At 33.9% G+C, this 24,399-nt stretch overlaps 2 protein-coding genes across 4 annotated transcripts; both read right to left on the reverse strand.

The window, feature by feature from the left end:
* Positions 1-7,091: 7,091 nt before the first annotated feature.
* On the reverse strand, positions 7,092-9,132 carry LOC133669430 (tropinone reductase homolog At2g29290-like). Of its 2 annotated transcripts, none has more exons than XM_062089558.1 (5): positions 8,944-9,132; positions 8,556-8,763; positions 8,007-8,226; positions 7,796-7,902; positions 7,092-7,492 (listed from the first exon to the last, which is right to left on the reverse strand). In XM_062089558.1, the coding sequence occupies exons 1-5, from the start codon at positions 9,006-9,008 to the stop codon at positions 7,310-7,312; spliced, it is 783 nt and encodes a 260-aa protein (XP_061945542.1). In that variant the 5' UTR covers positions 9,009-9,132; the 3' UTR covers positions 7,092-7,309. The 2 variants fall into 2 exon arrangements, with proteins under 2 accessions (XP_061945542.1, XP_061945541.1); XM_062089557.1 differs by having other exon boundaries at positions 7,352-7,492; positions 7,824-7,902; positions 8,944-9,115.
* A 9,935-nt stretch (positions 9,133-19,067) lies between these two features.
* On the reverse strand, positions 19,068-22,939 carry LOC133669152 (tropinone reductase homolog At2g29290-like). 2 transcript variants are annotated; one of them, XM_062089188.1, is made up of 5 exons: positions 22,721-22,939; positions 21,936-22,143; positions 19,983-20,202; positions 19,772-19,878; positions 19,068-19,468 (listed from the first exon to the last, which is right to left on the reverse strand). In XM_062089188.1, exons 1-5 carry the CDS (start codon positions 22,804-22,806, stop codon positions 19,286-19,288), a joined length of 804 nt encoding a protein of 267 aa, XP_061945172.1. In that variant the 5' UTR covers positions 22,807-22,939; the 3' UTR covers positions 19,068-19,285. The 2 variants fall into 2 exon arrangements, with proteins under 2 accessions (XP_061945172.1, XP_061945173.1); XM_062089189.1 differs by having other exon boundaries at positions 19,283-19,468; positions 19,800-19,878; positions 22,721-22,938.
* Between the last annotated feature and the right edge of the window lie 1,460 nt (positions 22,940-24,399).

The following is a 24,399-nucleotide window of genomic DNA, read 5'->3' on the forward strand; positions in this document are numbered from 1 at the left end:
AATCATAAATCATTGCATGTATGTTTTTTTTTTTGGATCGTTACAGAAGGAGATCTTAGCGCATTCCAACAAGATTATGGACGAAGAAAGAATCATTGAGTTGATTCTAGAACAACAAGAAGAGAAGATAATGGTTTTCAAACCATGCCAGCAGGAAGAAAGACATCGATAGCATTCGGTAAAAAGGAATCGCCAAATGGGATTCCAAGTTGTTGAGATCGCCAGAAGGGATCTCGTATTTCGATGGAGGTCGCCAGAAGGGACCTTAAATTTCAGCTTTTGTATAAAAGGAATCGCCAGATGGGATTCCAAGTTGTTTGGATAAAGGAGATCGCAAGAAGGGATTTTGTATTTCGATGAAGGTCGCCAGAAGGAACTTCATGTTTTAGCTTTGGTAAAAGGAATTGCCCGATGGGATTTCAAGTTATTTGAGATCACCAGAAAGGATCTCGTACTTCGACATTCATCAAGGAAGGTCGCTAGAAGGGACCTCGTATTGAAACTATTTCTTAGAAAAGCATGGAGTTTACTAAGAATTATTTCCCTTGGGTAGGTCACCCATACAATGAGACCATTATTTTTCTTGGGTAGGTCACCCATACAATGAGACCATCATTTTTCTTGGGTTCGTCACCCATACAATGAGACCATCATTTTTCTTGGGTTAGTCACCCATACAATGAGACCATCATTTTCTTGGGTTCGTCACCCATACAATGAGACCATCATTTTTCTTGGGTTAGTCACCCATACAATGAGACCATCATTTTTCTTGGGTTCGTCACCCATACAATGAGGCCATCATTTTCTTGGGTTCGTCACCCATACAATGAGGCCATCATTTTTCTTGGGTAGGTCACCCATACAATGAGACCATCATTTTTCCTGGGTAGGTCACCCATACAATGAGACCATTCTTCATTTTTTTTACCTGGGTAGGTCACCCATAATAATGAGGCCATTCTTCCCCCTAGGTAGGTCACCCATAATAATGAGACCACTCTTTCCTTTTCCCATTCGGGCAGGTCACCCGTCATAATGAGACCACATACGTGTTTTTGTATTTGGTTATGGGTAAAGGAATCGCCAGATGAGATTCCAAGTTTTTGGGGTTAAAGGAGATCACCAGAAGGGATCTCGAGATGACTAAATTTTGATCATAGTTTTTGGGTTAAGGAGGATTGTTGTAAGGACAAAGTTTCAGAGCAATCGAGCTCCGACTAAATCAGTTTCGGGAGCTCAGTTTTGGTTTATCTTTATAAAACTTACTGCGCAGAACCTCTGCTCCATAAGCTTTATAAAGAGGGGGCATCTGTTGTAACCCATTTTTGGGTCCCCAAATAAATGAAATAAAATAAATAGCCAAAGGAGGTTAGAAAAATAACAGGAGGCAGAAGCGCTCAGCAAATGGTCAGAAAAATCAGTCAAGGAGGTTAAAAATACAAAGATTGGATTTTTGACAGTATATTCTTGAAGGATGAGAGCCCTGTTGAGAAGGAAAATTTGAAATTTGAGGAGAAAAGCCCAAATTTGGAGGTTTATGGACTTAATCGGATTTTTAATTGAATTTATAGGGGATTTGATTGCAAGAAAAATTGATTTTTAAGTCAATTTGGGCTTTAATTAGAAGAAATTTAAGTTCAGGGGCCAAAATATATTTTTTAGGAATTTATTGGGTCAAATCAGGGGTTTAATTGCATAAATATTGAAGTTTAAGGGCCAATTAGGGACTTAATTGCATAAATCAGAGGCCAAGGACTAAAGTGAAAAACGCGGCCAACTATGGGGGCGAAGACCGAAATTGGCAGGGATGCAATTGAAGGAAGAAAAGATGATTAAGGGTTGATTTGTAATTTGGCGCGTTCTGGCGCCACATTTAAATGAAACGGAGCGTTTTCTCCAAAACGACGCCGTTTCATGCATTCAAAAAAAAAAAAAAAGGAAAAGAGCAGAACAGTGTCGTTTTGAATGACACTGTTCATCTTTCTTCTTCCCCCCGAACATGCAGTGGGGAAGAAGGAGAAAAGGGTTGCTTTTTTTTGAATTTTTTGCCGGCCTCTCTCTCTCGCCTGGAGCCCACCGACCGAACACAATGGCCGACCACCCACCGCGCACCACCCACCGAACCTTGGCAGTCGCGCCAAATGGCCGACCAGCCGGCTGCTCCCATGAGAGCTGTAAAAGGCAGCGCCTCTACCCAAGCTCATCGTCGCAGGTAACTCTCCCCCTGTTCATCTTCTTGCATGCAGAACGTGCACTGTGCACGTTCTGCAAGCAAGAAATTAATTAGCTGGTTACTGTGCAGGGGCACAGTAACCGGCTAATTAATTCCCCCGGTTACTATGCAGGTCTAATTAATTAACATGTTACTGTGCAGGTGCACAGTAACCACCTAATTAATTAACGGGTTACTGTGCTTGTGCACAGTACCCCGTCACTATTTGTGCACAGTATCTCAGTCACTGTTGTGTACAGTATCCCGTCACAGAAGAAGCATGATGGCCTGTTGGGCCGAGATCGGCCCAACCCAGTCTGGGCCAAGATCGGCCCAACCTTTCTTTGTTGGGCTGAGTCCGGCCCATTTATTTGGTCCGTCCCAGCCCGATTTGTTTTTATATTATATATTATATATTATAATATGTTATGTGTATATATGTACATATATATATAAAATATGATAATTAAAAATATATATACATTTCTAAAAAATATCTTTAAAAATATTGTTGATTTTTCTGCATTTGTTTTATCAAAGTGGATTAATATTTGGTTATATTTTTATACTGTAAGAATACAAACCCAGTATTAAAATACCCGATTTGCGTCAAAACATCAAAAAATACATAATTACAAAAAAAAAATGTTTTGTTTTCATGCATACGACCTGGTCTCTCCAATATATATATATAAATATTATAACAACATATTTTCACACAACAAAGGAAATTTCAAAAATCAATATATGTATTAGCATGCATTTTGGCTTTAATAACCAGTTTATTCAAGCCATGAGAACTAGGCCAATATTTCAAAAATTCTAAAAAATCTTTTTGTCTTCTTTTAGTATTTGGGATTAAGAATTTATACGTAAAATGTATTCCTGATATTAAAAATATAGCTTTTTTTACATAGACCTTAGAACGGTTAGGTTTTACCCGATAAGATAAGGACCTCCTTATTGAGGAGGACTTTTCTTGAACCATAGACGGACCAACATACATAGACATTAGAACGGTTAGGTTTTTACCTGATAAGATAAGGACCTCCTTATTGAGGAGGACTTTTCTTGAACCATGGACGACCCAACAACTAGGAAACACAACGAGACCTTGAATTTTATCAGACAAATAAACAATGCAGCTTACCTTAGGTAGGGCGTATTTGGGGTGCTAATACCTTCCCTTTACGCAACCAGTCCCCGTGCCCGATCTCTGAGACCAGTTAGGGTTCCTAGTGACCAAGATACTAGGTGGCGACTCCCACACCATTTTTCACTGCTAAGAGACAAAGAACTCCTTGTCTCACCATATTTACTAGATATATACCCCCATCACACATTCGAGGGTGGACGATCGCCGCGACGTCGCGCACCCCGCGACAAAGCTAGTTTTCAAGTTTTCTTGATAGGATTTTTAACATTTATATGAGCATATATATATATAATTCTAGATTTATCTGAATAAATGTATGTGCTGGTTAATTTTTTTTGTCCACGAGCAAAGATTTTCTTGAAACTAAAAAGATGTGCTGACAGTGCTCGCACCTTGTTCTTACATTAAAAATTAAGATTTGAATCTTAGTCCTTAATTCCATCAAATTTTAATATCAATTTCCTTTAAACTAACCAAATGCCAGATCTGATTGATATTAAACATGACTTCTCACGCATCACAAGTCTTAATCTAATATATAGTTTTAACTCCAATGAAGATTTCAAATCTTCCTTGTTTTTCCTAAACCAAATTAAAGATTCGACCGACCTGGCTAAGTTTTATAATGTCTGAAAAAAGAATCTTGTTCCAAACTCAAAAACTAGCCAGCCCAGGATGTCTGGAGAAAAGCTGGAAATAACATTTCGAGAACAAAAACAGGTGGAGTAATGGTGGGTGGTCGGCGTGGTGGCCAGTCATATATATTGAGTTATAAGATGCATGAGAAAAAAAATAATAGAAATGTAGATCGTTCATCAGGGTGGCGAATAATTAATTATGCTTAGCGTTTGTCGGCTGCATGATTTGGTGTGATTTAATTTAATTTCTTTAAGTTAACTCAAGTTTAATCATTCAAACATGGATAGCCGATCAAGGATTATCCTCATTTCTTTATGATTACCGATTTCACATCATCAGTTAGAGGATTTCAACCTTTTTTTATCTTTTAGTAGAACTTCCGAGTTGTCTCTGAGCTCTCTTTATGATTTATTAATGAAGATTAATGAGGCATGTACCTCGTTTGAATTTTTTTTTATTGAACCCACAATTTAAAAATACAAAATAAAATAAAATTATAAAGTATTTTAGATTATTTATCAAGATAATCTATCAAATTTAATATTGAATCAATTTAATATAAAATGATAAAATAAAAAAAATATTTTAACTAAAAAAGTTGATTTTTAAAAACTATAAATTAAGCAATTGAATTTTTTACTTTTCTGGCTGCATTAAGATTCAACATAAAAAAATTAGATAAAATATTAAATATCTCAACATTATGATTTTTCATTTTGCATTTGGAGGTCAAAATTAAGAAATGAATGAGCTAATGGACAATATTATATTGATTAAATAAAAAAGTCATTTTAACTTAAAAACATAATGATTGAGTGAGATTTCTAAAATGATTTTCTATTACTATCTAATATTTATATGGAATTTAAATTTTAAACTATATATATGCTATTTAATCCTTATTCGAGAGATAGTATTTAATTCTAGTATATATAATCTTTACGAATGTGATTATAAAAAATTCTAGCATGATCTTTAAGATTGTGATTGTGATGCTAAAGTAGAGTAGATAATTTGAAGCATTCGAATTATTTTCTACAATAAATATATTATTAGAACAGCTTGCATGTAAATCAAAATTAACTCCTATTCCAGATGATTTTAATAATATAACCTCCATATTGATATAGTAAGTTTAGAAAAACTTAATAATTTCTTTGGATATTGGCCCAAGGTTTGAGTTCATGAAGTCGAGGAAAGAAATATTCCTCGTTAACCACCAAGCCAATTCTTTATAATTAATGATTTGACTATGTTTGGTATTGCGGTTGTTGTTGTGGTCGTGGTTATGGTTTTAAAAAAATTATTTTATAAAAAGTACTTTTAGTTGAGGTTGATTTGGAAAAATATATGTTTGGTTGTATTGCGGTTGTTGTTGTAATTGTGATTTTAAAAAAAATATTTTATAAAAAGTACTTTTAGTTGAGGTTGATTTGGAAAAATATATGTTTAGTTAAAACTGTGGTTGAAATTAAGGTTGAACAAAAAGTAGTTTAATATGTTTGGTTAAAAAAATATTTTTCAAATTAAAGTTATAAAATAATTAAAAAATATTTTTAATTTAAATATTATAAATTTAACTACTATTATTACATCATGAAATAAATGATATTGATATCAAATATTTTTTATTATTCCATTAAACTATATGCAATGTCATCATATACAAAATCTATCCAACAATAACTATATTTTTCATGGTTTCTTAAGCACGCAATAACAAAAACTGAATTTTTTGTTATGTCATCAAGCGATCTCCTTCTAATTTTTTGAATAAAACACAATTAAAATTTAAAAAAAAAACTGAATTTGTTTTAATTGGGCTGGACCCGGCAAGAACATAATTGAAATTACGGTCAAATTCCACAAATATTACGTCATCATGCGATATTCTTCTAATTTATAAGGTGTTATTAAATAATATTAAATACTAGTTTTTCGAGTAAAACTGAATTTTTTTTAAAAAAAATTTACAATTTTATTACATACAAAATTCATTCGACAAGAACTACAGTTTTCATGATTTTTTAAGCGTGCAATAAAATTAGGTAAAATATTATCAAGAATAAAATTGAGATTACAGTACGAGTAAATTTAATTCACCTTGAACTAATTTTTTAAAAAAACAAAAAAAAAATTTGTTCACGCTCACGTGAATATTGCAAGTGAAATCAATTAATTGCATTGTTTTTTCAGAAAAAAAAAAAATTTCATGTGAACAGTGCGAGTGAATTAATTCACTCGCACTGGTTTTTTTGAAGGAAAAAAAACTGATTTAAATGTAGTGAACAGTGCGGATGAATTTTTCGCACTGTACGGTGGAGCATGGCTCCACTGTACAGCTTCCTGCCTCACGAGAAGCAGCTAAATCTGCGATCTCATACTGAATTTTAGTGGATCCTACCAGTGAAAAGTAGTTTTTTTTTTCTTACCAAATAATATTATGTGTGGCTGTGGGTGAACCTCACCCGCAACCATGTTACCAAACAGCTACTTAAATTCTTGGCTTTATGTCTGGAGTAAATTAGGTGTTATGGTTCAATGCGAAGTAAACTTTTAAATGCAAATGAAGAAATTCTAGCTTTGGATGATATATTTTTGGAATAAGAATTTTGAAAGATATTTTTTACCTCACAAAGTTAATAGTCTAAGAAGGATAATAACGATCAAAATTCAAAGCAGGTAATCTAAATACTGTAACTTTAAGTGATAAAAGAAAGGTAATCTAACCAATTTGAGTTTTAAAATTACTTAAGAGAGCTCCAAAAGGTAAAAATAAGCAAATACTTATAACTATTGTATGATTTCGATTCAGCTGAGTCGCATGATCCATTAGGATAAGTATTTGATTGAAATTATAATAATAATAATGATTTAAAGTACTTTTTGTTTAGAAATATTTAAAAATATTTTTTAAAAATTATTTATAATATTAACGTATTAAAAAAAATATGAAAATATAATTTTTTTTATTTAAAAAAAATTAAAATTTTTTAAAGACATAATTTTCACCGCACACTCCCTGCTGCTGTATCCACCACCGCATATAACCTTCTCATATTCTTTGAAAATAAGCAAATATTAATTGAAAAAATAGTTTATTGACCATGGAAAACACCCAAATAAATAATATTAAATTAGCTCCAAGGCTGAGACAATCCTCTTATTTGACAGGACAGTTCACAACATCATCAAATGATAAGATTTGACAGGACAGTTCACAACATCATCAAAGGGCAATAAGACAGCCTTATTCAATCCTACAAGTAGATGAATTCACGCCTCAGAGCAGCTGATTTTCAACCCATGGAAAAGCCATTCACTGACATCCCTCCATCAACGCATATGACTTGTCCTGTTAAGAAACCTGGTGCAGGCAAGCATAGAAATGCGACAACAGAAGAGACCTCCCCTGGTTCCCCAACGCGTCTCATGGGGGTTCGATTGAAAACCTCCTTCGCAATGCTCTCATCATCCAGACTCTGAATGGTTAAGGAAAAGCATTAGATAACTCATGATCACAGAAACACTAGCTTGGTAATAACAAATGTGTTGCTGCCGTTAATTAATCTAATTCACCTAGCTCCTAAGACTGATTATTGCAGAACTGAAGCAATAAAAATGTTCGATAAGATAATCATGTTGCAGAACTGAGCGTCTCGCGTTAGTTCAGAACAATCCACCTATGTTTGGTGGACTTGTGCAATGAGAATTGAATGGGAAAAACATGTAGAAAGGAGATCAAACGTTAATTAGAGAACTCGTGAGTTTGTAGAATGGTGTACAGGTGCTGTGAGTGGAGTTCGGATGAACCAGGGTGCAACTGCGTTAACCCTTATATTGTCCTTAGCCCATTCGCACGCCAAATTCCTTGTAAGTTGGTTCATTGCACCTGCAGTATACATGTCATGACAGGTCCTAAGAGAACAAGCTTTCGCAATAGAAACAGAAGGAAAATTAAAATGAGAAAACAGGTCTAGAGAAGTAGTTAAGTACCTTTAGAAGCTGAATACAAAGGATACTGAGTGTTTACAGATACCACACTACAAATGGAAGACATGAAGACAATCTTTCCAGCCCCTGAAGCTTTCAAAAGGGGATGTGCAAGTTGGGACAAATGGAAAGCAGATTGAAGGTTTGTGTTCATGAGAGATGTGAAATCCTCAGCTGTGTAATCTAAGGTCGCTTTATATATGTTTGTCCCAGCATTGTTTACCTGGAGATTTGGAAGAGTTTAAAAGGCTGTTGATTAAAATTTATAGAACACTACTTATTTGTGCAAAATCAAGTTATATGCATTTATGCTACAACAATTAAGGCTTCTTAATTAAGTTATATTAATAACTGTTTTCATTTTCACTTTCCTTGAAACTTTCTTAGGATCATTGGAACAGTTATCAATCGCGGTTCTCTTTTCCCATAAAAAATGCCAACTGTTTTATACCGAAGGCCCTGTAGAACTTCCCTCATAATATTACTAGCCCTTCTTCAAGTACTGTGAATGTGTTGGGAAACAAGAAAGAAACAGAGTTGGATTTTACTCACAAGGATATTAAGTTTACCATCAAAGCGAGAGGAAACCTCCTCCATCAGCTTCTCTCTTTCAGCATCAGAGGATACATCACAGACTGAACCAGTAACTTTAAAACCCTTCTCATTCCATTCACGGATGCGTTCATTGAGCTGGTCTTGGTTCCTCGCACATGTATGCACGATTGCCCCTAGCGCTGCCAACTCATCCACAACAGCATAACTGTTCATAATGCATTAGCAAATTAACAAGTGTTGCTGTTATGACTGATTCCAATGGTAAGCTGATAAATGTCTATATAATGGAGCCCAGAATCAGGAATATATAAGCTAGCGATGACTGTGAGCTAGAACTAAAGGAAGCAAGGTGTTCAAGAGGAGAAGGAAAATTAGAGATGATTACCCAATCCCTTTGGTTCCACCAGTGACAAGAGCCGTCATTCCTTGGAGAGACCATCTCTTCTCCATGCTATTGCTTTCTGGTTTGGATATCTTCTCTGATCTAATCTTCAAGTTCAATGCATGTAAGCTATAAATACTAAAACTTGCTAGAATAAAATAAGAAGTGGTAAGAAATTTTAGGGTCTGTTCACTAATTAAGAAAACTATTTTTTTTTCAAAGTAAAATTGAAAAATGTATTCATTTGTTTATAATGAAGTTGAATTCTTACACTTAGAAATTGTTGTGTGTGGTTCCGCACCATGTGATGGTGGGACCACCACATTAATTAGTAAGAGACAGCAAGGCAAGGCTGTCTCTTTGAATTAATATAGGAGCTGCCACTGTAGATGGCAGTAGCAAAAACGAGAGAAAAACAAGAGAAAAGAGAAGAAGAGGCAGCAGAGCAGCCTGTGTTCTTTCTTCGATTTCCAGCTCGTTCACCGTTGGATCGGGCTGAGATTTTGACAGCAGCTTCTAGACACATTCCTCTTCATTCTGGACGGTTGGATCGAATATTGGTGGTGTGGAAGCTGGCCGTTTTGACAGAAAACAGGGCTGTCAGTTTTGTGAGTTTTTCTCAAATAATTCTCCTTTAATCTTGTTGTAATCCGAGAATAAGTAGTTCTTGATGATATATATGTTGTATCCCTTAGTTAAATCTGAGGAAGAACAGTTGTGAATCCATTATTTGTGATAGTGGAAGTTTTTAGGTGGACTCCGGTCCCGTGGTTTTTCCCGCATCGGGTTTTCCACGTAAAAATCTTGGTGTTAATTTGTGTGATTATTTGCATTATATTTGATCATTGTTTGAATCTGTTTTTTACTGCACAAAGAGGGAAAAAGGATTGGGACTTGTGAATTGTGAATGTATTCCGCTTAATTGATCCGGTTAGTTGTCCCGAGTTTTCCCAACAAAGTGGTATCAGAGCATTTGGTTTTGTAGATTGAGTTCTTGTGCAGTTAAAATGGAAAAGGAAGATTCGGGCATGATAAAGCTCACTTCCTCAAATTATTTTCTGTGGAAAACAATGATGGAGGATCACTTATATTGCAATGATTTGGCTTTGCCGATTGAATGTAAAGGAATAAAGCCTGATGACATGGATGATGCAAAATGGAATGAACTAAATAGAAAGGCTACCGCTAATGTTAGAAAATGGGTGTCTTCTAAGTCCATTAATCATATTTCTCAAGAACATGACTGCTATACAGTGTGGAAGATGTTGGAAGAAACATTTGCCAAGGAGAGTGCACAAAACAAGGTTTTTGTAATTAGAGACCTTGTGAATTTGAAGTATAGAGATGGTGAAGATGCTTCAGTGCATATAAATGTATTCCAAGGGTTCTTGAATCAGCTGTCATTGATGAACCTTGAGTTAGTCGATGAAATGCAAGCATTAATCCTATTGAGTTCATTGCCGGATAGTTGGGAGACTTTGGTAGTGTCACTTAGCAATTCTACTCCGAATGGAAAGCTCACTTTGAAAACAGTGAAAGATTGTATCCTCAATGAAGAGAAGAGGAGGAAAGGGACAAGCACTTCCGAGTCTCATGCACTTGTTATAGAAAGTCGAGGGAGAAGTCAAAGCAGGTTCTCTCACGGCAAGCAAGATGGAGAATCTAGCAATAGAAAAGGCAAATGGAAGCCAAGAGGAAGATCTCAGTCAAGGAAGGGTTTTAAGTGTTATTATTGTGACAAGCCTGGGCATATGCAAAAAGATTGCAGAAAGTATAAAAGAGATAAAAAAGGGTAGAGATGAAGACAAGAATGAAGAGAATGGTACAGCTGCAGTTGTATCTGATGGTGATGTTGCCATTGTGTGTGATGATGGCTGTGTTAATCTTGCATGTCAAGATACCACCTGGGTTGCAGATTCAGCAGCTTCTTACCATGTTACACCCCGACGTGATTTTTACACATCCTACACTGCTGGTGACTTTGGTCAAGTTAGGATGGGAAATCAAGGGATGGCTAGTGTTGTGGGCATTGGAGATATTTGGTTGGAAACCAATACTGGGTGCAAGTTGCTACTCAAAGATGTTAGGCATGTGCCTGATATGCGCCTACATTTGATCTCTACTGGTACTCTTGATGAAGAAGGCTATCACAGTTACTTTGGAGATGGTAAATGGAAGCTCTCCAAAAATTCCCTAATTGTTGCTAAAGGGAAGAAGATGGGTCTCTACATGTCACAAGCCAAGGTGATCAAAGGGGAGGTAAATGCAATTGAAGATTGCTCTACTGATTTATGGCATAAGCGGCTTGGACATTTAAGTGAGAAAGGCCTTGGAATCCTTGCCAAGAAGAATTACCTTCCTTTAAAAGGTATGAACTTAAACACATGTACTCATTGTTTAGTTGGTAAACAACATAGAGTTGCATTTCAAAGATCACCTTCACATAGAAGGTCACATGTTCTTGATTTAGTTCATACTGATGTTTGCTCAATGATTGATAAGTCTCTTGGAGGTGCATTGTACTTTGTTAGTTTTATTGATGATCACTTCAGGAAGATTTGGGCCACTTGTTTGAAATCCAAAGATCAGGTGCTTGATGTCTTTAAGGATTTTCATGCTAGAGTTGAACGAGAAACTGGTTTAAAGCTGAAATGTGTTCGAGCAGACAATGGTGGTGAATACAGGGGTCCTTTTGAGAAGTACTGCAGGGAACATGGCATCAAGTTAGAGAAGACAGTTCTTAAGACTCCACAACAGAATGGAGTGGCTGAGAGAATGAATAGAACAATTGTTGAAAGAATTAGATGTATGCTCTCTCATGCAAAGCTGCCTAAGTCCTTTTGGGGTGAGGCAATGAAGACTGCAGTTGCCATGATCAACCTTTCTCCATCAGTTCCTCTTGAGTTTGATGTTCCGGATAGAGTTTGGAAAGGAAAGGATGTTTCTTATGCACACTTGAGAGTGTTTGGATGTAGAGCATTTGTACATGTTCCAAGGGATGAAAGGTCTAAGCTTGATAGCAAGACAAAGCAGTGTATTTTCTTGGGCTCTGAAGATGATGAGTTTGGTTATAGGTTATGGGATCCAAAGGAGAAGAAAATTGTGAGAAGCAGAGATGTTATCTTCTTTGAAGATCAAACCATTGAAGACTTTGAACTGAAGGAGAAAACAGAGTCTACTACTTTTATTCCATCTAATTCAAATCCAGCACCTACTCTACAGTTATCTTTGATGCCTGCTAATCATGGGGGAGACTTGCAAAATGATGAAAATGGTGGTTTTCTTAATGAGCCATTAGTTGGTGATCCTGAATCAGCTAATGATGATATTGATGTTATTCCTGAACAGGTTATGCAGGAAGCTCCAGATGAGCCACAATTGAGGAGGTCAACTAGACCTCGCCAACCTTCCACCAAATACTCTCCTCATGAGTATGTGCTGGTTACTGACGGGGGAGAGCCAGAATGCTTTGATGAAGCTATGTCACATGAGAAGAAAAGTGAGTGGTTGAAAGCAATGCAAGAAGAGATGAAATCCTTGCATGAAAATCATACATTTGATTTAGTGAAGCTTCTTAAAGGTAAGAGAGCACTCAAGAACAAATGGGTGTTCAGGTTGAAGATTGATGAACATTGCTCACAGCCAAGGTACAAGGCAAGATTGGTTGTGAAAGGTTTCGGTCAGAAGAAGGGTATTGATTTTGAAGAAATCTTTTCACCAGTGGTCAAGATGTCTTCAATCCGAGTTGTGCTTGGCTTAGCTGCTAGTTTGAACCTTGAAGTTGAGCAACTTGATGTGAAAACTGCCTTTCTCCATGGTGATTTAGATGAGGAAATCTACATAGAACAGCCTGAAGGGTTTGAAGCAAAAGGTAAAGAGCAGTTAGTTTGCAAGTTGAAAAAGAGCCTATATGGGTTAAAGCAAGCTCCAAGACAATGGTACAAGAAGTTTGATTCTTTCATGGTGGATCATGGTTATGACAGGACCACTTCTGATCATTGTGTATTTATGAAAAGGTTTCCAGATGGAAACTTTATTATTCTCCTGTTGTATGTGGATGATATGTTGATTGTTGGCCATAATGCTAAGAAGATTCAGATGTTGAAGGAAGAGTTAAGCAAGTCTTTTGCAATGAAAGACTTAGGACCGGCAAAACAGATTCTTGGCATGAAGATCACACGTGACAGGAAGAAGGAGAAACTTTGGCTATCTCAAGAGAGATATGTCCAAAAGGTACTTGAGAGATTCAACATGAGCAACTCCAAACCGGTTTGTTCTCCACTTGCAAGCCACTTTAAATTAAGTTCTAAGCAGTGTCCTTCAAGTGATGAAGAAAAAGATGAAATGGAAAAGGTTCCCTATGCATCCGCAGTTGGTAGCTTGATGTATGTCATGGTTTGCACAAGGCCGGATATAGCTCATGCAGTTGGTGTGGTTAGTCGGTTCCTCTCCAATCCTGGTAAAGAACACTGGTCAGCAGTGAAATGGATACTCAGGTATCTCAAAGGTACTTCTAGTTTCAGCTTATGTTTTGGTAATGATAAACCTGTGTTGGATGGATACACTGATGCAGATATGGCTGGTGATGTTGATTCTAGAAAGTCCACATCAGGATACTTGATGAAGTTTGCAGGGGGAGCAGTCTCATGGCAATCAAGGTTGCAAAAATGTGTGGCATTATCTACTACAGAGGCTGAATATATTGCTCTTACTGAAGGGGGCAAAGAGTTGTTATGGATGAAGAAGTTCTTACATGAACTTGGCCTAGTTCAAGAGAACTTTGTGTTGCACTGTGATAGTCAAAGTGCAATCCATCTCAGTAAGCATCCTACTTTTCACTCTCGGTCAAAGCACATTGAGGTTAGATATCAATGGATTCGAGATGCTATGGAGATGAAGTCATTTGTTGTTGAGAAGATCCATACTGATGACAACGTGTCAGATATGATGACCAAACCTCTACCGAGAGAGAAGTTTGAGTTTTGCAGAAGGGAAGCAGGCTTATCAGAGCCTCCTAAATTGAAGCTTACATGTTGATCGCCAGTATGGCGAATTCCTCACATTAATTAGTAAGAGACAGCAAGGCAAGGCTGTCTCTTTGAATTAATATAGGAGCTGCCACTGTAGATGGCAGTAGCAAAAACGGGAGAAAAACAAGAGAAAAGAGAAGAAGAGGCAGCAGAGCAGCCTGTGTTCTTTCTTCGATTTCCAGCTCGTTCACCGTTGGATCGGGCTGAGATTTTGACAGCAGCTTCTAGACACATTCCTCTTCATTCTGGACGGTTGGATCGAAGATTGGTGGTGTGGAAGCTGGCCGTTTTGACAGAAAACAGGGCTGTCAGTTTTGTGAGTTTTTCTCAAATAATTCTCCTTTAATCTTGTTGTAATCCGAGAATAAGTAGTTCTTGATGATATATATGTTGTATCCCTTAGTTAAATCTGAGGAAGAACAGTTGTGAACCCATTATTTGTGATAGTGGAAGTTTTTAGGTGGACTCCGGTCCCGTGGTTTTTCCCGCATCGGGTTTTCCACGTAAAAATCTTGGTGTTAATTTGTGTGATTATTTGCATTATATTTGATCATTGTTTGAATCTGTTTTTTACTGCACAAAGAGGGAAAAAGGATTGGGACTTGTGAATTGTGAATGTATTCCGCTTAATTGATCCGGTTAGTTGTCCCGAGTTTTCCCAACAGAAATACATCATGATTATAAACTATCATTTCAAATCTTATCTTTTGATGATGTTGTGAACTGTCATAGGATTTTTTCAGCCTCTCAATAATGACTTGTAGCCAATTTAATATTATTTATTTGGGTGTTTTCAATGATCAATAAACTATCATTTCAATTAATAATTGTTTATTTTCAAAGAATATGGGAAGGTTGGATCCAACTTTAAAATTAGTGGGCTCATTTCACTCCACTACTGCAATTTAAATTTTACAGCATTTATACGAGATTAGTTATTTTACCCGAGCTATGTTTTTTTTCAAATAAAAACTTGGATATGTAAGTTATTTTGATATGTTTTTTATATAAATTTTTTTAAAATATAAATTAAAAATTTCATTTAACATTCAATAATTATCTATGCAAATAAAAAAAATTATTAACAGTAATTAAAAAAAATTAAAAGATGAATTTAGATCTTACAAAATAAAATATTTACTCATTTGTTTCCACTAATCTTATTTATTAAAATCAATAAAAAATAACATAAATAAATAAACATATAAAACTAGGTGTATAAAATAAAAAACATACATGGCCAAACATATTAAAAATATTATTTCAAAATAACTAAGTTAGAATATTAATTTTGCGAGGTAAGAAATCTTTCAAACAAATTTTCTAAGATAATCTCATCCAAAGCTAGAATTTCTTCATAACTCTCTAAAATTTAACCTTTTTAGACTTCCCATGCTATTATCATTATAATTATTTTTTTCTTCATTTGCATTTAGAAGCCTTCAAAATTGCTTGTATATAAGAAAGAAAATTGTATTGTTCATGTAATTTTTTTTTAATTTGAAAGAAATTGAAAAACTTGTGAAGAAAAACAGTAAAAAAAAAATCTCTAAAATATGTATTCTAAACTCCATATAAATTTGAAAAATTATAAAGCTAGTTTTCAAGTTTTCTTGATAGGATTTTTAACATTTATATGAGCATATATATATATAATTCTAGATTTATCTGAATAAATGTATGTGCTGGTTAATTTTTTTTGTCCACGAGCAAAGATTTTCTTGAAACTAAAAAGATGTGCTGACAGTGCTCGCACCTTGTTCTTACATTAAAAATTAAGATTTGAATCTTAGTCCTTAATTCCATCAAATTTTAATATCAATTTCCTTTAAACTAACCAAATGCCAGATCTGATTGATATTAAACATGACTTCTCACGCATCACAAGTCTTAATCTAATATATAGTTTTAACTCCAATGAAGATTTCAAATCTTCCTTGTTTTTCCTAAACCAAATTAAAGATTCGACCGACCTGGCTAAGTTTTATAATGTCTGAAAAAAGAATCTTGTTCCAAACTCAAAAACTAGCCAGCCCAGGATGTCTGGAGAAAAGCTGGAAATAACATTTCGAGAACAAAAACAGGTGGAGTAATGGTGGGTGGTCGGCGTGGTGGCCAGTCATATATATTGAGTTATAAGATGCATGAGAAAAAAAATAATAGAAATGTAGATCGTTCATCAGGGTGGCGAATAATTAATTATGCTTAGCGTTTGTCGGCTGCATGATTTGGTGTGATTTAATTTAATTTCTTTAAGTTAACTCAAGTTTAATCATTCAAACATGGATAGCCGATCAAGGATTATCCTCATTTCTTTATGATTACCGATTTCACATCATCAGTTAGAGGATTTCAACCTTTTTTTATCTTTTAGTAGAACTTCCGAGTTGTCTCTGAGCTCTCTTTATGATTTATTAATGAAGATTAATGAGGCATGTACCTCGTTTGAATTTTTTTTTATTGAACCCACAATTTAAAAATACAAAATAAAATAAAATTATAAAGTATTTTAGATTATTTATCAAGATAATCTATCAAATTTAATATTGAATCAATTTAATATAAAATGATAAAATAAAAAAAATATTTTAACTAAAAAAGTTGATTTTTAAAAACTATAAATTAAGCAATTGAATTTTTTACTTTTCTGGCTGCATTAAGATTCAACATAAAAAAATTAGATAAAATATTAAATATCTCAACATTATGATTTTTCATTTTGCATTTGGAGGTCAAAATTAAGAAATGAATGAGCTAATGGACAATATTATATTGATTAAATAAAAAAGTCATTTTAACTTAAAAACTTAATGATTGAGTGAGATTTCTAAAATGATTTTCTATTACTATCTAATATTTATATGGAATTTAAATTTTAAACTATATATATGCTATTTAATCCTTATTCGAGAGATAGTATTTAATTCTAGTATATATAATCTTTACAAATGTGATTATAAAAAATCCTAGCATGATCTTTAAGATTGTAATTGTGATGCTAAAGTAGAGTAGATAATTTGAAGCATTCGAATTATTTTCTACAATAAATATATTATTAGAACAGCTTGCATGTAAATCAAAATTAACTCCTATTCCAGATGATTTTAATAATATAACCTCCATATTAATATAGTAAGTTTAGAAAAACTTAATAATTTCTTTGGATATTGGCCCAAGGTTTGAGTTCATGAAGTCGAGGAAAGAAATATTCCTCGTTAACCACCAAGCCAATTCTTTATAATTAATTATTTGAGTGTGTTTGATATTACGGTTGTTATTGTGGTTGTGCTTTTAAAAAAATTATTTTATAAAATATACTTTTAGTTGAGGTTGATTTGGAAAAATATATGTTTGGTTGTATTGCAGTTGTTGTTGTGGTTGTGGTTTTAAAAAAATTATTTTATAAAAAGTACTTTTAGTTGAGGTTGATTTGGAAAAATATATATTTGGTTAAAACTGTGGTTGAAATTAAGGTTGAACAAAAGGTAGTTTAATATATTTGGTTAAAAAAATATTTTTCAAATTGAAGTTATAAAATAATTAAAAAATATTTTTAATTTAAATATTATAAATTTAACTACTATTATTACATCATGAAATAAATGATATTGATATCAAATATTTTTTATTATTCCATTAAACTATATGCAATGTCATCATATACAAAATCTATCCAACAATGACTATATTTTTCATGGTTTCTTAAGCACGCAACAACAAAAACTGAATTTTTTGTTATGTCATCAAGCGATCTCCTTTTAATTTTTTGAATAAAACACAATTAAAATTTAAAAAAAAAACTGAATTTGTTTTAATTGGGTTGGACCCAGCAAGAATATAATTGAAATTGCGGTCGAATTCCACAAATGTTACGTCATCATGCGATATTCTTCTAATTTATGTGGTGTTATTAAATACTAGTTTTTCGAATAAAACTGAATTTTTTAAAAAAAAATTTACAATTTTATTACATACAAAATTCATTCGACAAGAACTACAGTTTTCATGATTTTTTAAGCGTGCAATAAAATTAGGTAAAATATTATTAAGAATAAAATTGAGATTACAGTACGAGTAAATTTAATTCACCTTAAATTAATTTTTTAAAAAAACAAAAAAAAAATTTGTTCACGTTCACGTGAATATTGCAAGTGAAATCACTTAATTGCATTGGTTTTTCAGAAAAAAAAAAAAATTTTCATGTGAACAGTGCCAGTGAATTAATTCACTCGCACTGGTTTTTTGAAGGAAAAAAAACTGATTTAAATGTAGTGAACAGTGCAGGTGAATTTTTCGCACTATACAGTGGAACATGGCTCCACTGTACAGCTTCCTGCCTCACGAGAAGCAACTAAATTTGCGATCTCATACTGAATTTTAGTTGATCCTACAAGTGGAAAGTAATTTTTTTTTCTTACCAAACAATATTATGTGTGGTTACGGGTGAACCTCACCCGCAGCCATGTTTTACTCACAGCCATGTTACCAAACAGCCACTTAAATTCTTGGCTTTATGTTTGGAGTAAATTAGGTGTTATGGTTTAATGCAAAGTAAACTTTTAAATGCAAATGAAGAAATTCTGACTTTGGATGATATAATTTTGAATAAGAATTTTGAAAGATATTTTTTACCTCACAAAGTTAATAGTCTAAGAAGGATAATAACGATCAAAATTCAAAGCAGGTAATCTAAATACTGTAACTTTAAGTGATAACAGAAAGGTAATCTAACCAATTTGAGTTTTAAAATTATTTAAGAGAGCTCCAAAAAGTAAAAATAAGCAAATACTTAAAACTATTGTATGATTTCGATTCAGCTGAGTCGAATGATCCATTAGGATAAGTATTTGATTGAAATAATAATAATAATAATAATAATGGTTTAAAGTATTTTTTGTTTAAAAATATTTGAAAATATTTTTTTTATTTTTTTAAAATTATTTATAATATTAACGTATTAAAAAAATATGAAAATATAATTTTTTTTATTTAAAAAAAATTAAAATTTTTTAAAAACATAATTTTCACCGCACACTCCCTGCTGCTGTATCCACCACCGCATATAACCTTCTCATATTCTTTGAAAATAAGCAAATATTAATTGAAAAAATAGTTTATTGACCATGGAAAACACCCAAATAAATAATATTAAATTAGCTCCAAGGCTGAGACAATCCTCTTATTTGACAGGACAGTTCACAACATCATCAAATGATAAGATTTGACAGGACAGTTCACAACATCATCAAAGGGCAATAAGACTGCCTTATTCAATCCAACAAGTAGATGAATTCACGCCTCAGAGCAGCTCATTTTCAACCCATGGAAAAGCCATTCACTGACATCCCTCCATCAACGCATATGACTTGTCCTGTTAAGAAACCTGGTGCAGGCAAGCATAGAAATGCGACAACAGAAGAGACCTCCCCTGGTTCCCCAACGCGTCTCATGGGGGTTCGATTGAAAACCTCCTTCGCAATGCTCTCATCATCCAGACTCTGAATGGTTAAGGAAAAGCATTAGATAACTCATGATCACAGAAAAACTAGCTTGATAATAACAAATGTGTTGCTGACGTTAATTAATCTAATTCACCTAGCTCCTAAGACTGATTATTGCAGAACTGAAGCAATAAAAATGTTCGATAAGATAATCATATTGCAGAACTGAGCGTCTCGCGTTAGTTCAGAACAATCCACCTATGTTTGTTGGACTTGTGCAATGAGAATTGAATGGGAAAAACATGTAGAAAGGAGATCAAACGTTAATTAGAGAACTCGTGAGTTTGTAGAATGCTGTACATGTGCTGTGAGTGGAGTTCGGACGAACCAGGGTGCAACTGCGTTAACCCTTATATTGTCCTTAGCCCATTCGCACGCCAAATTCCTTGTAAGTTGGTTCATTGCACCTGCAGTATACATGTCATGACAGGTCCTAAGAGAACAAGCTTTCGCAATAGAAACAGAAGGAAAATTAAAATGAGAAAACAGGTCTAGAGAAGTAGTTAAGTACCTTTAGAAGCTGAATACAAAGGATACTGAGGGTTCATAGATACCACACTAATAATGGAAGACATGAAGACAATCTTTCCAGCCCCTGAAGCTTTCAAAAGGGGATGTGCAAGTTGGGACAAATGGAAAGCAGATTGAAGGTTTGTGTTCATGAGAGATGTGAAATCCTCAGCTGTGTAATCTAAGGTCGCTTTATATATGTTTGTCCCAGCATTGTTTACCTGGAGATTTGGAAGAGTTTAAAAGGCTATTGATTAAAATTTATAGAACACTACTTATTTGTGCAAAATCAAGTTATATGCATTTATATATATATATATTATTTTCTTCCAATACATATTTTTTTATTTTCTTTATTTTTATTTTTATTTTTATTTTTTGTTTTTTTGGTTTATGTGAGGTTTTAGAGTGTGTTTGGTATTGTGGTAGCTGTTGTGGTTGTGATTTGAAAAAAGTTGTTTTATAAAAAGTACTTTTAGTTGAGTTGGTTTGAAAAAATAGATGTTTGGTTAAAACTGTGGTTAAAATTGAGGTTGAAGAAAAAGTAGTTTAATGTGTTTGGTTAAGAATACTTTTCAAATTGAGGTTATAAAATAACTAAAAAAAATATACATTAATATTAATAGTTTTTAATTAAAATATTGTATATTTAACTACTATTATTACATTATAAAATAAACAATACTTTATATAAAATATTTTTTATTATTTTATTAAATTATTTATAATTTTATTGTATATAAAATTCATCCGATAAAAATTATAATTTTCATCTTTTCTTTTCTTGACCGTACAACAAATTAATAAATATAATGTGGTCATTGAGTCGCACCACGACATTTAATAATTTTTTATTTTTTCATTAAACTTGCACTCCCTACCTAAAGCTAAAATCAACCACTACACCCGGCGTCTCTCTTCACTGCCATCTCCCCCTTCCACTGTGTCCCTCTCTTGACAGAACCTCCACTGGAACCAAAACCAACACTGCCATTAACTAACCCCCTCACCAATACTAGCCCTCACCTATTTACCTCCACGAATCAGCCCTCTCCCTCACAAACCCAGTAGCCTCTCACATCTTCCACTACCAACACGCCCATAGTGAACCAACCCAACCATCAAACCACCATATAGCCAGCCTTATGTCTTCCTCACACAGACCCGAAAACCCATCTCATCCAGTCACTCAAAACCCATCTGCATCTCTGTTTCAAACCATCAACCCATTAGATTCCCCTAACCAACGGTCAGCTCAGCATCCCTCATCGACCCAACACACACCAACCCAATCGAAAGAACCTAGATCCAAACAACCATAGACCACTGCCACAACCTCCATTGCTCTCCAACAACCCTCGTGGTTTTCTCATCTGGACAAAAATACACCCAGAACTCAAAGCCAAAGCAAGATCTTTGCTTTAACTTAGACGATTCAAGGACGTGGCTGATATGCTTCAGGACAACATTCCTAGCTTTAAAATGGCAAATGATGATTCGAGCTCAATTTTTGCTTCTGATAGGTCTTCCCAACAACTTTCAAGAGAGCAAGTTAACTTGTTGCTATATGAGAAAATTGATCCAAGTTTCAAGTGTTTCCCGAAGCACTTGTCAAGGAAGAGGAGAATGATTTTTTATTTGCAATAAATAAAAAACGTAGGATTGTAAAAAGCATGCAGTTTCTGCTTCATCAAAACTAAGGTTCAAACGCAGCTAAAGGTGGGACCCATACATAAAAGTTGCGGCTCGTTCTGTAACCAAACAATATATTACTACTGTTTCAATAAAAACGCTGCCGCAAACGCTAAGCCAAACGGGCTCTTAGAATGGGTAACAACGACAATAACAACAGTAACTGTTCTCATTTTCACTGTCCTTGATATTACCAAGCCCTTCTTCAAGTACTGTGAATGTGTTAAGCAATAAGAAAGACACAGAGTGAAATTTCACTTACAAGGATATTAAGCTTCCCATCAAACAGAGAGGAAACCTCCTTCATCAGCTTCTCTCTTTCAGCATTAGAGGATACATCACAGACTGAACCAGTAACTTTGAAACCCTTCTCCTTCCATTCCCTTACGCGTTCATTGAGCTGGTCTTGGTTCCTCGCACATGTATGAACAATTGCCCCTAGCGCTGCTAACTCTTCCACAATAGCACAACTGATCAAAATGCATCAGCAAACAGTCTTTGGCATTAACGACTTTAATTCTTGATGCAGCGTGCATTGAACGATAAAAAACTAAGGTTTTTCGAGCTCTAAACTATTATTTGAATTTCGGATATATAGTGTTGGTCTCTTCGTAGCCAACGGTAAACAATCAACTTGTCCAAAATCTTAACCAATCAGCAAGAGGCAAATATAATTCTTAAGCTACCAATTTTAACTCTAACAAGCATTTATAAGGAAATTGGAGGGAGATACTAACGGATCGACAAGCATTTTATAAAATAAGGGACCAGAATATCATTAAATCTAGATCTCAAAAAGGAAAAGAATGAAGAAAAAAAAGAGTAAAGATAGAGAGAGTTAAAGTTTTAGTCTATTTCCGAACTTATTTGCAAACGTAAGAAATTTGGTCACCTTAATGTAGAGAAACAATGTAAGGATTTATGAACAGTGTATCATCTTCCAATAAAATTAACAGGTTCAGGCTTCTGTATGAAACTAAGACAGTGGAACTAAAATAAACATCAGGCAAGGTGAAGGTGGAAAGGAGATGAAGGAGCTCTAATTACCCGAGCCCTTTGGTTCCACCGGTGACAAGGGCTGTCATTCCTTGGAGACCCCATCTCTTATCCCCGCTACTGCTCTCTAGAGACATCTTCTCTTTCTCTCCTTCAAGCTCAATAATACCTACAGGTTATAAAGAGTACACTGGGTAGCCATAATAAACGTGGAAAGTAAGTGAGAATGTGAGCCACGAAGTTTGCAAAACAAGGAAAAAAAAATGAATGAACGATGTCCATCGTCAGGATGTGGGGGTTAAAAATGAATGGGAGCTGGAGCTGCCGTTCAGAATAGGGAAAAGGTATTTTAGTTGGAGAGTAACGATAGCCACTCGAGTTAAGTTTGCTTTTAGTTGGTTTTTAAATTTTATTTTTTATTTGAAAATATAATAAAATAAAGTTTTTAAAAATAATTTTTGATATTAAAACATCGAGATGATCTAAAAATATTAATTTAAAATAAAAAATAAATTAAATTAAAATATTTTTAAAATATAAAAACAAACATTCATTAATATGCAAGATGAGAATTTTGCAGATAATCATTGAATACAAATAATTCTATACCTTTTTGCATGAAGGCATAGTATGGTCTGGTCTTGAAATATTCTTTTTCAATCACAAATAGTTTAGAAGGTTATGTTTGTTTTGGCTGCTTTTTTTTAATCATTCTAATATATTAATATTAAATTGCTAAACCCACTCCTCTAAACGCCACTCGAATTGAAAACGGAGATGCCAAAAAATGTAAACCGAAAAAGTTAAACCACTTTCATAAGGACAAGGGTCACAGTGCTCTTAATATATATATATATATATATATATATATATATATATATATATAAAAGGGCTGATTTCTAATGGTTATCCCTGACAGTAATTCAAAAAAGAGGCAAACCCGAATAACAAGAAAAGGAGATCAACACACCTCGTAAGATTTTGCTCGAAATTAGACAGGATTTCGAAACCAGTATTATTTGCCTCGTGGCTCTCGAAACTATGGCATGAGCTCACCCTATTCAGTACTCTAAAATCTTGTTTGTTTATGGGAAGTAGTATTTTAAAAAAAAAAATTATATTTATTTATTATTAAAAAAATTGGTTGATAAAAAATAATCTCAAGTGAAAGAAAAATTCACTTGATTTCCAGAGGAAAAAAAAGTGTTTTTTTTTTTATTTTGGATGAAAAATACTTTTTAGAAATTATGAAAAATTTAGAAATGTTATATTATTTACTGAGTATATCAAATTTAATTCTCAAACTTTTGATTGTTATATATTTTTTTAATTTTTTTTAATTTCAACCCTTAAGATTTGATTTAATTTGATTTTTATATTAATTTTAATTTTAATTTTTATTATTGTTATTTGCTTTTCTTTTATCATTAATTAAAATTTTTTATTTATTAGATTTGATTTTCAGCATTTTTTTACAGCTCTGTCTCTCTCCCTCAATCTTTGCTGTTCTTTTTTGATGTCTTATTATAAGCAAGAATAGTATCACCAACTCCGGCCTTTTTTCAACAATAATGGCTACAATAAGAGATAATGCCGTCCATTAATAATTACTTGCATTTGTCAATGAATGAATCTATCTATTTGTTGCACATTAATGAAAACAAACTCAACAATTATTAACCAGAAGAAGGGATGACAAGAATCTATCAACAAGAAACCAATTTTCTCCG

This window comes from Populus nigra, chromosome 12 (genome assembly GCF_951802175.1).
Source record: "Populus nigra chromosome 12, ddPopNigr1.1, whole genome shotgun sequence".
Taxonomy (NCBI): Eukaryota; Viridiplantae; Streptophyta; class Magnoliopsida; order Malpighiales; family Salicaceae; genus Populus; species Populus nigra.

What these genes read in the sequence shown, in the direction of transcription:
- LOC133669430 (XM_062089558.1), bottom strand. Translation starts at nt 9,008, where the DNA reads ATGGAGAAGAGATGGTCTCTCCAAGGAATGACGGCTCTTGTCACTGGT. An exon ending in ATGGTAAACTTAATATCCTT is followed by an intron (nt 8,227 to 8,555) that starts GTGAGTAAAATC and finishes CCAAATCTCCAG; the next exon opens with GTAAACAATGCTGGGACAAA. An exon ending in TTTGTATTCAGCTTCTAAAG is followed by an intron (nt 7,903 to 8,006) that starts GTACTTAACTAC and finishes TGTATACTGCAG; the next exon opens with GTGCAATGAACCAACTTACA.
- LOC133669152 (XM_062089188.1), bottom strand. Translation starts at nt 22,806, where the DNA reads ATGTCTCTAGAGAGCAGTAGCGGGGATAAGAGATGGGGTCTCCAAGGA. An exon ending in ATGGGAAGCTTAATATCCTT is followed by an intron (nt 20,203 to 21,935) that starts GTAAGTGAAATT and finishes CCAAATCTCCAG; the next exon opens with GTAAACAATGCTGGGACAAA. An exon ending in GAACTCCACTCACAGCACAT is followed by an intron (nt 19,469 to 19,771) that starts GTACAGCATTCT and finishes TTAACCATTCAG; the next exon opens with AGTCTGGATGATGAGAGCAT.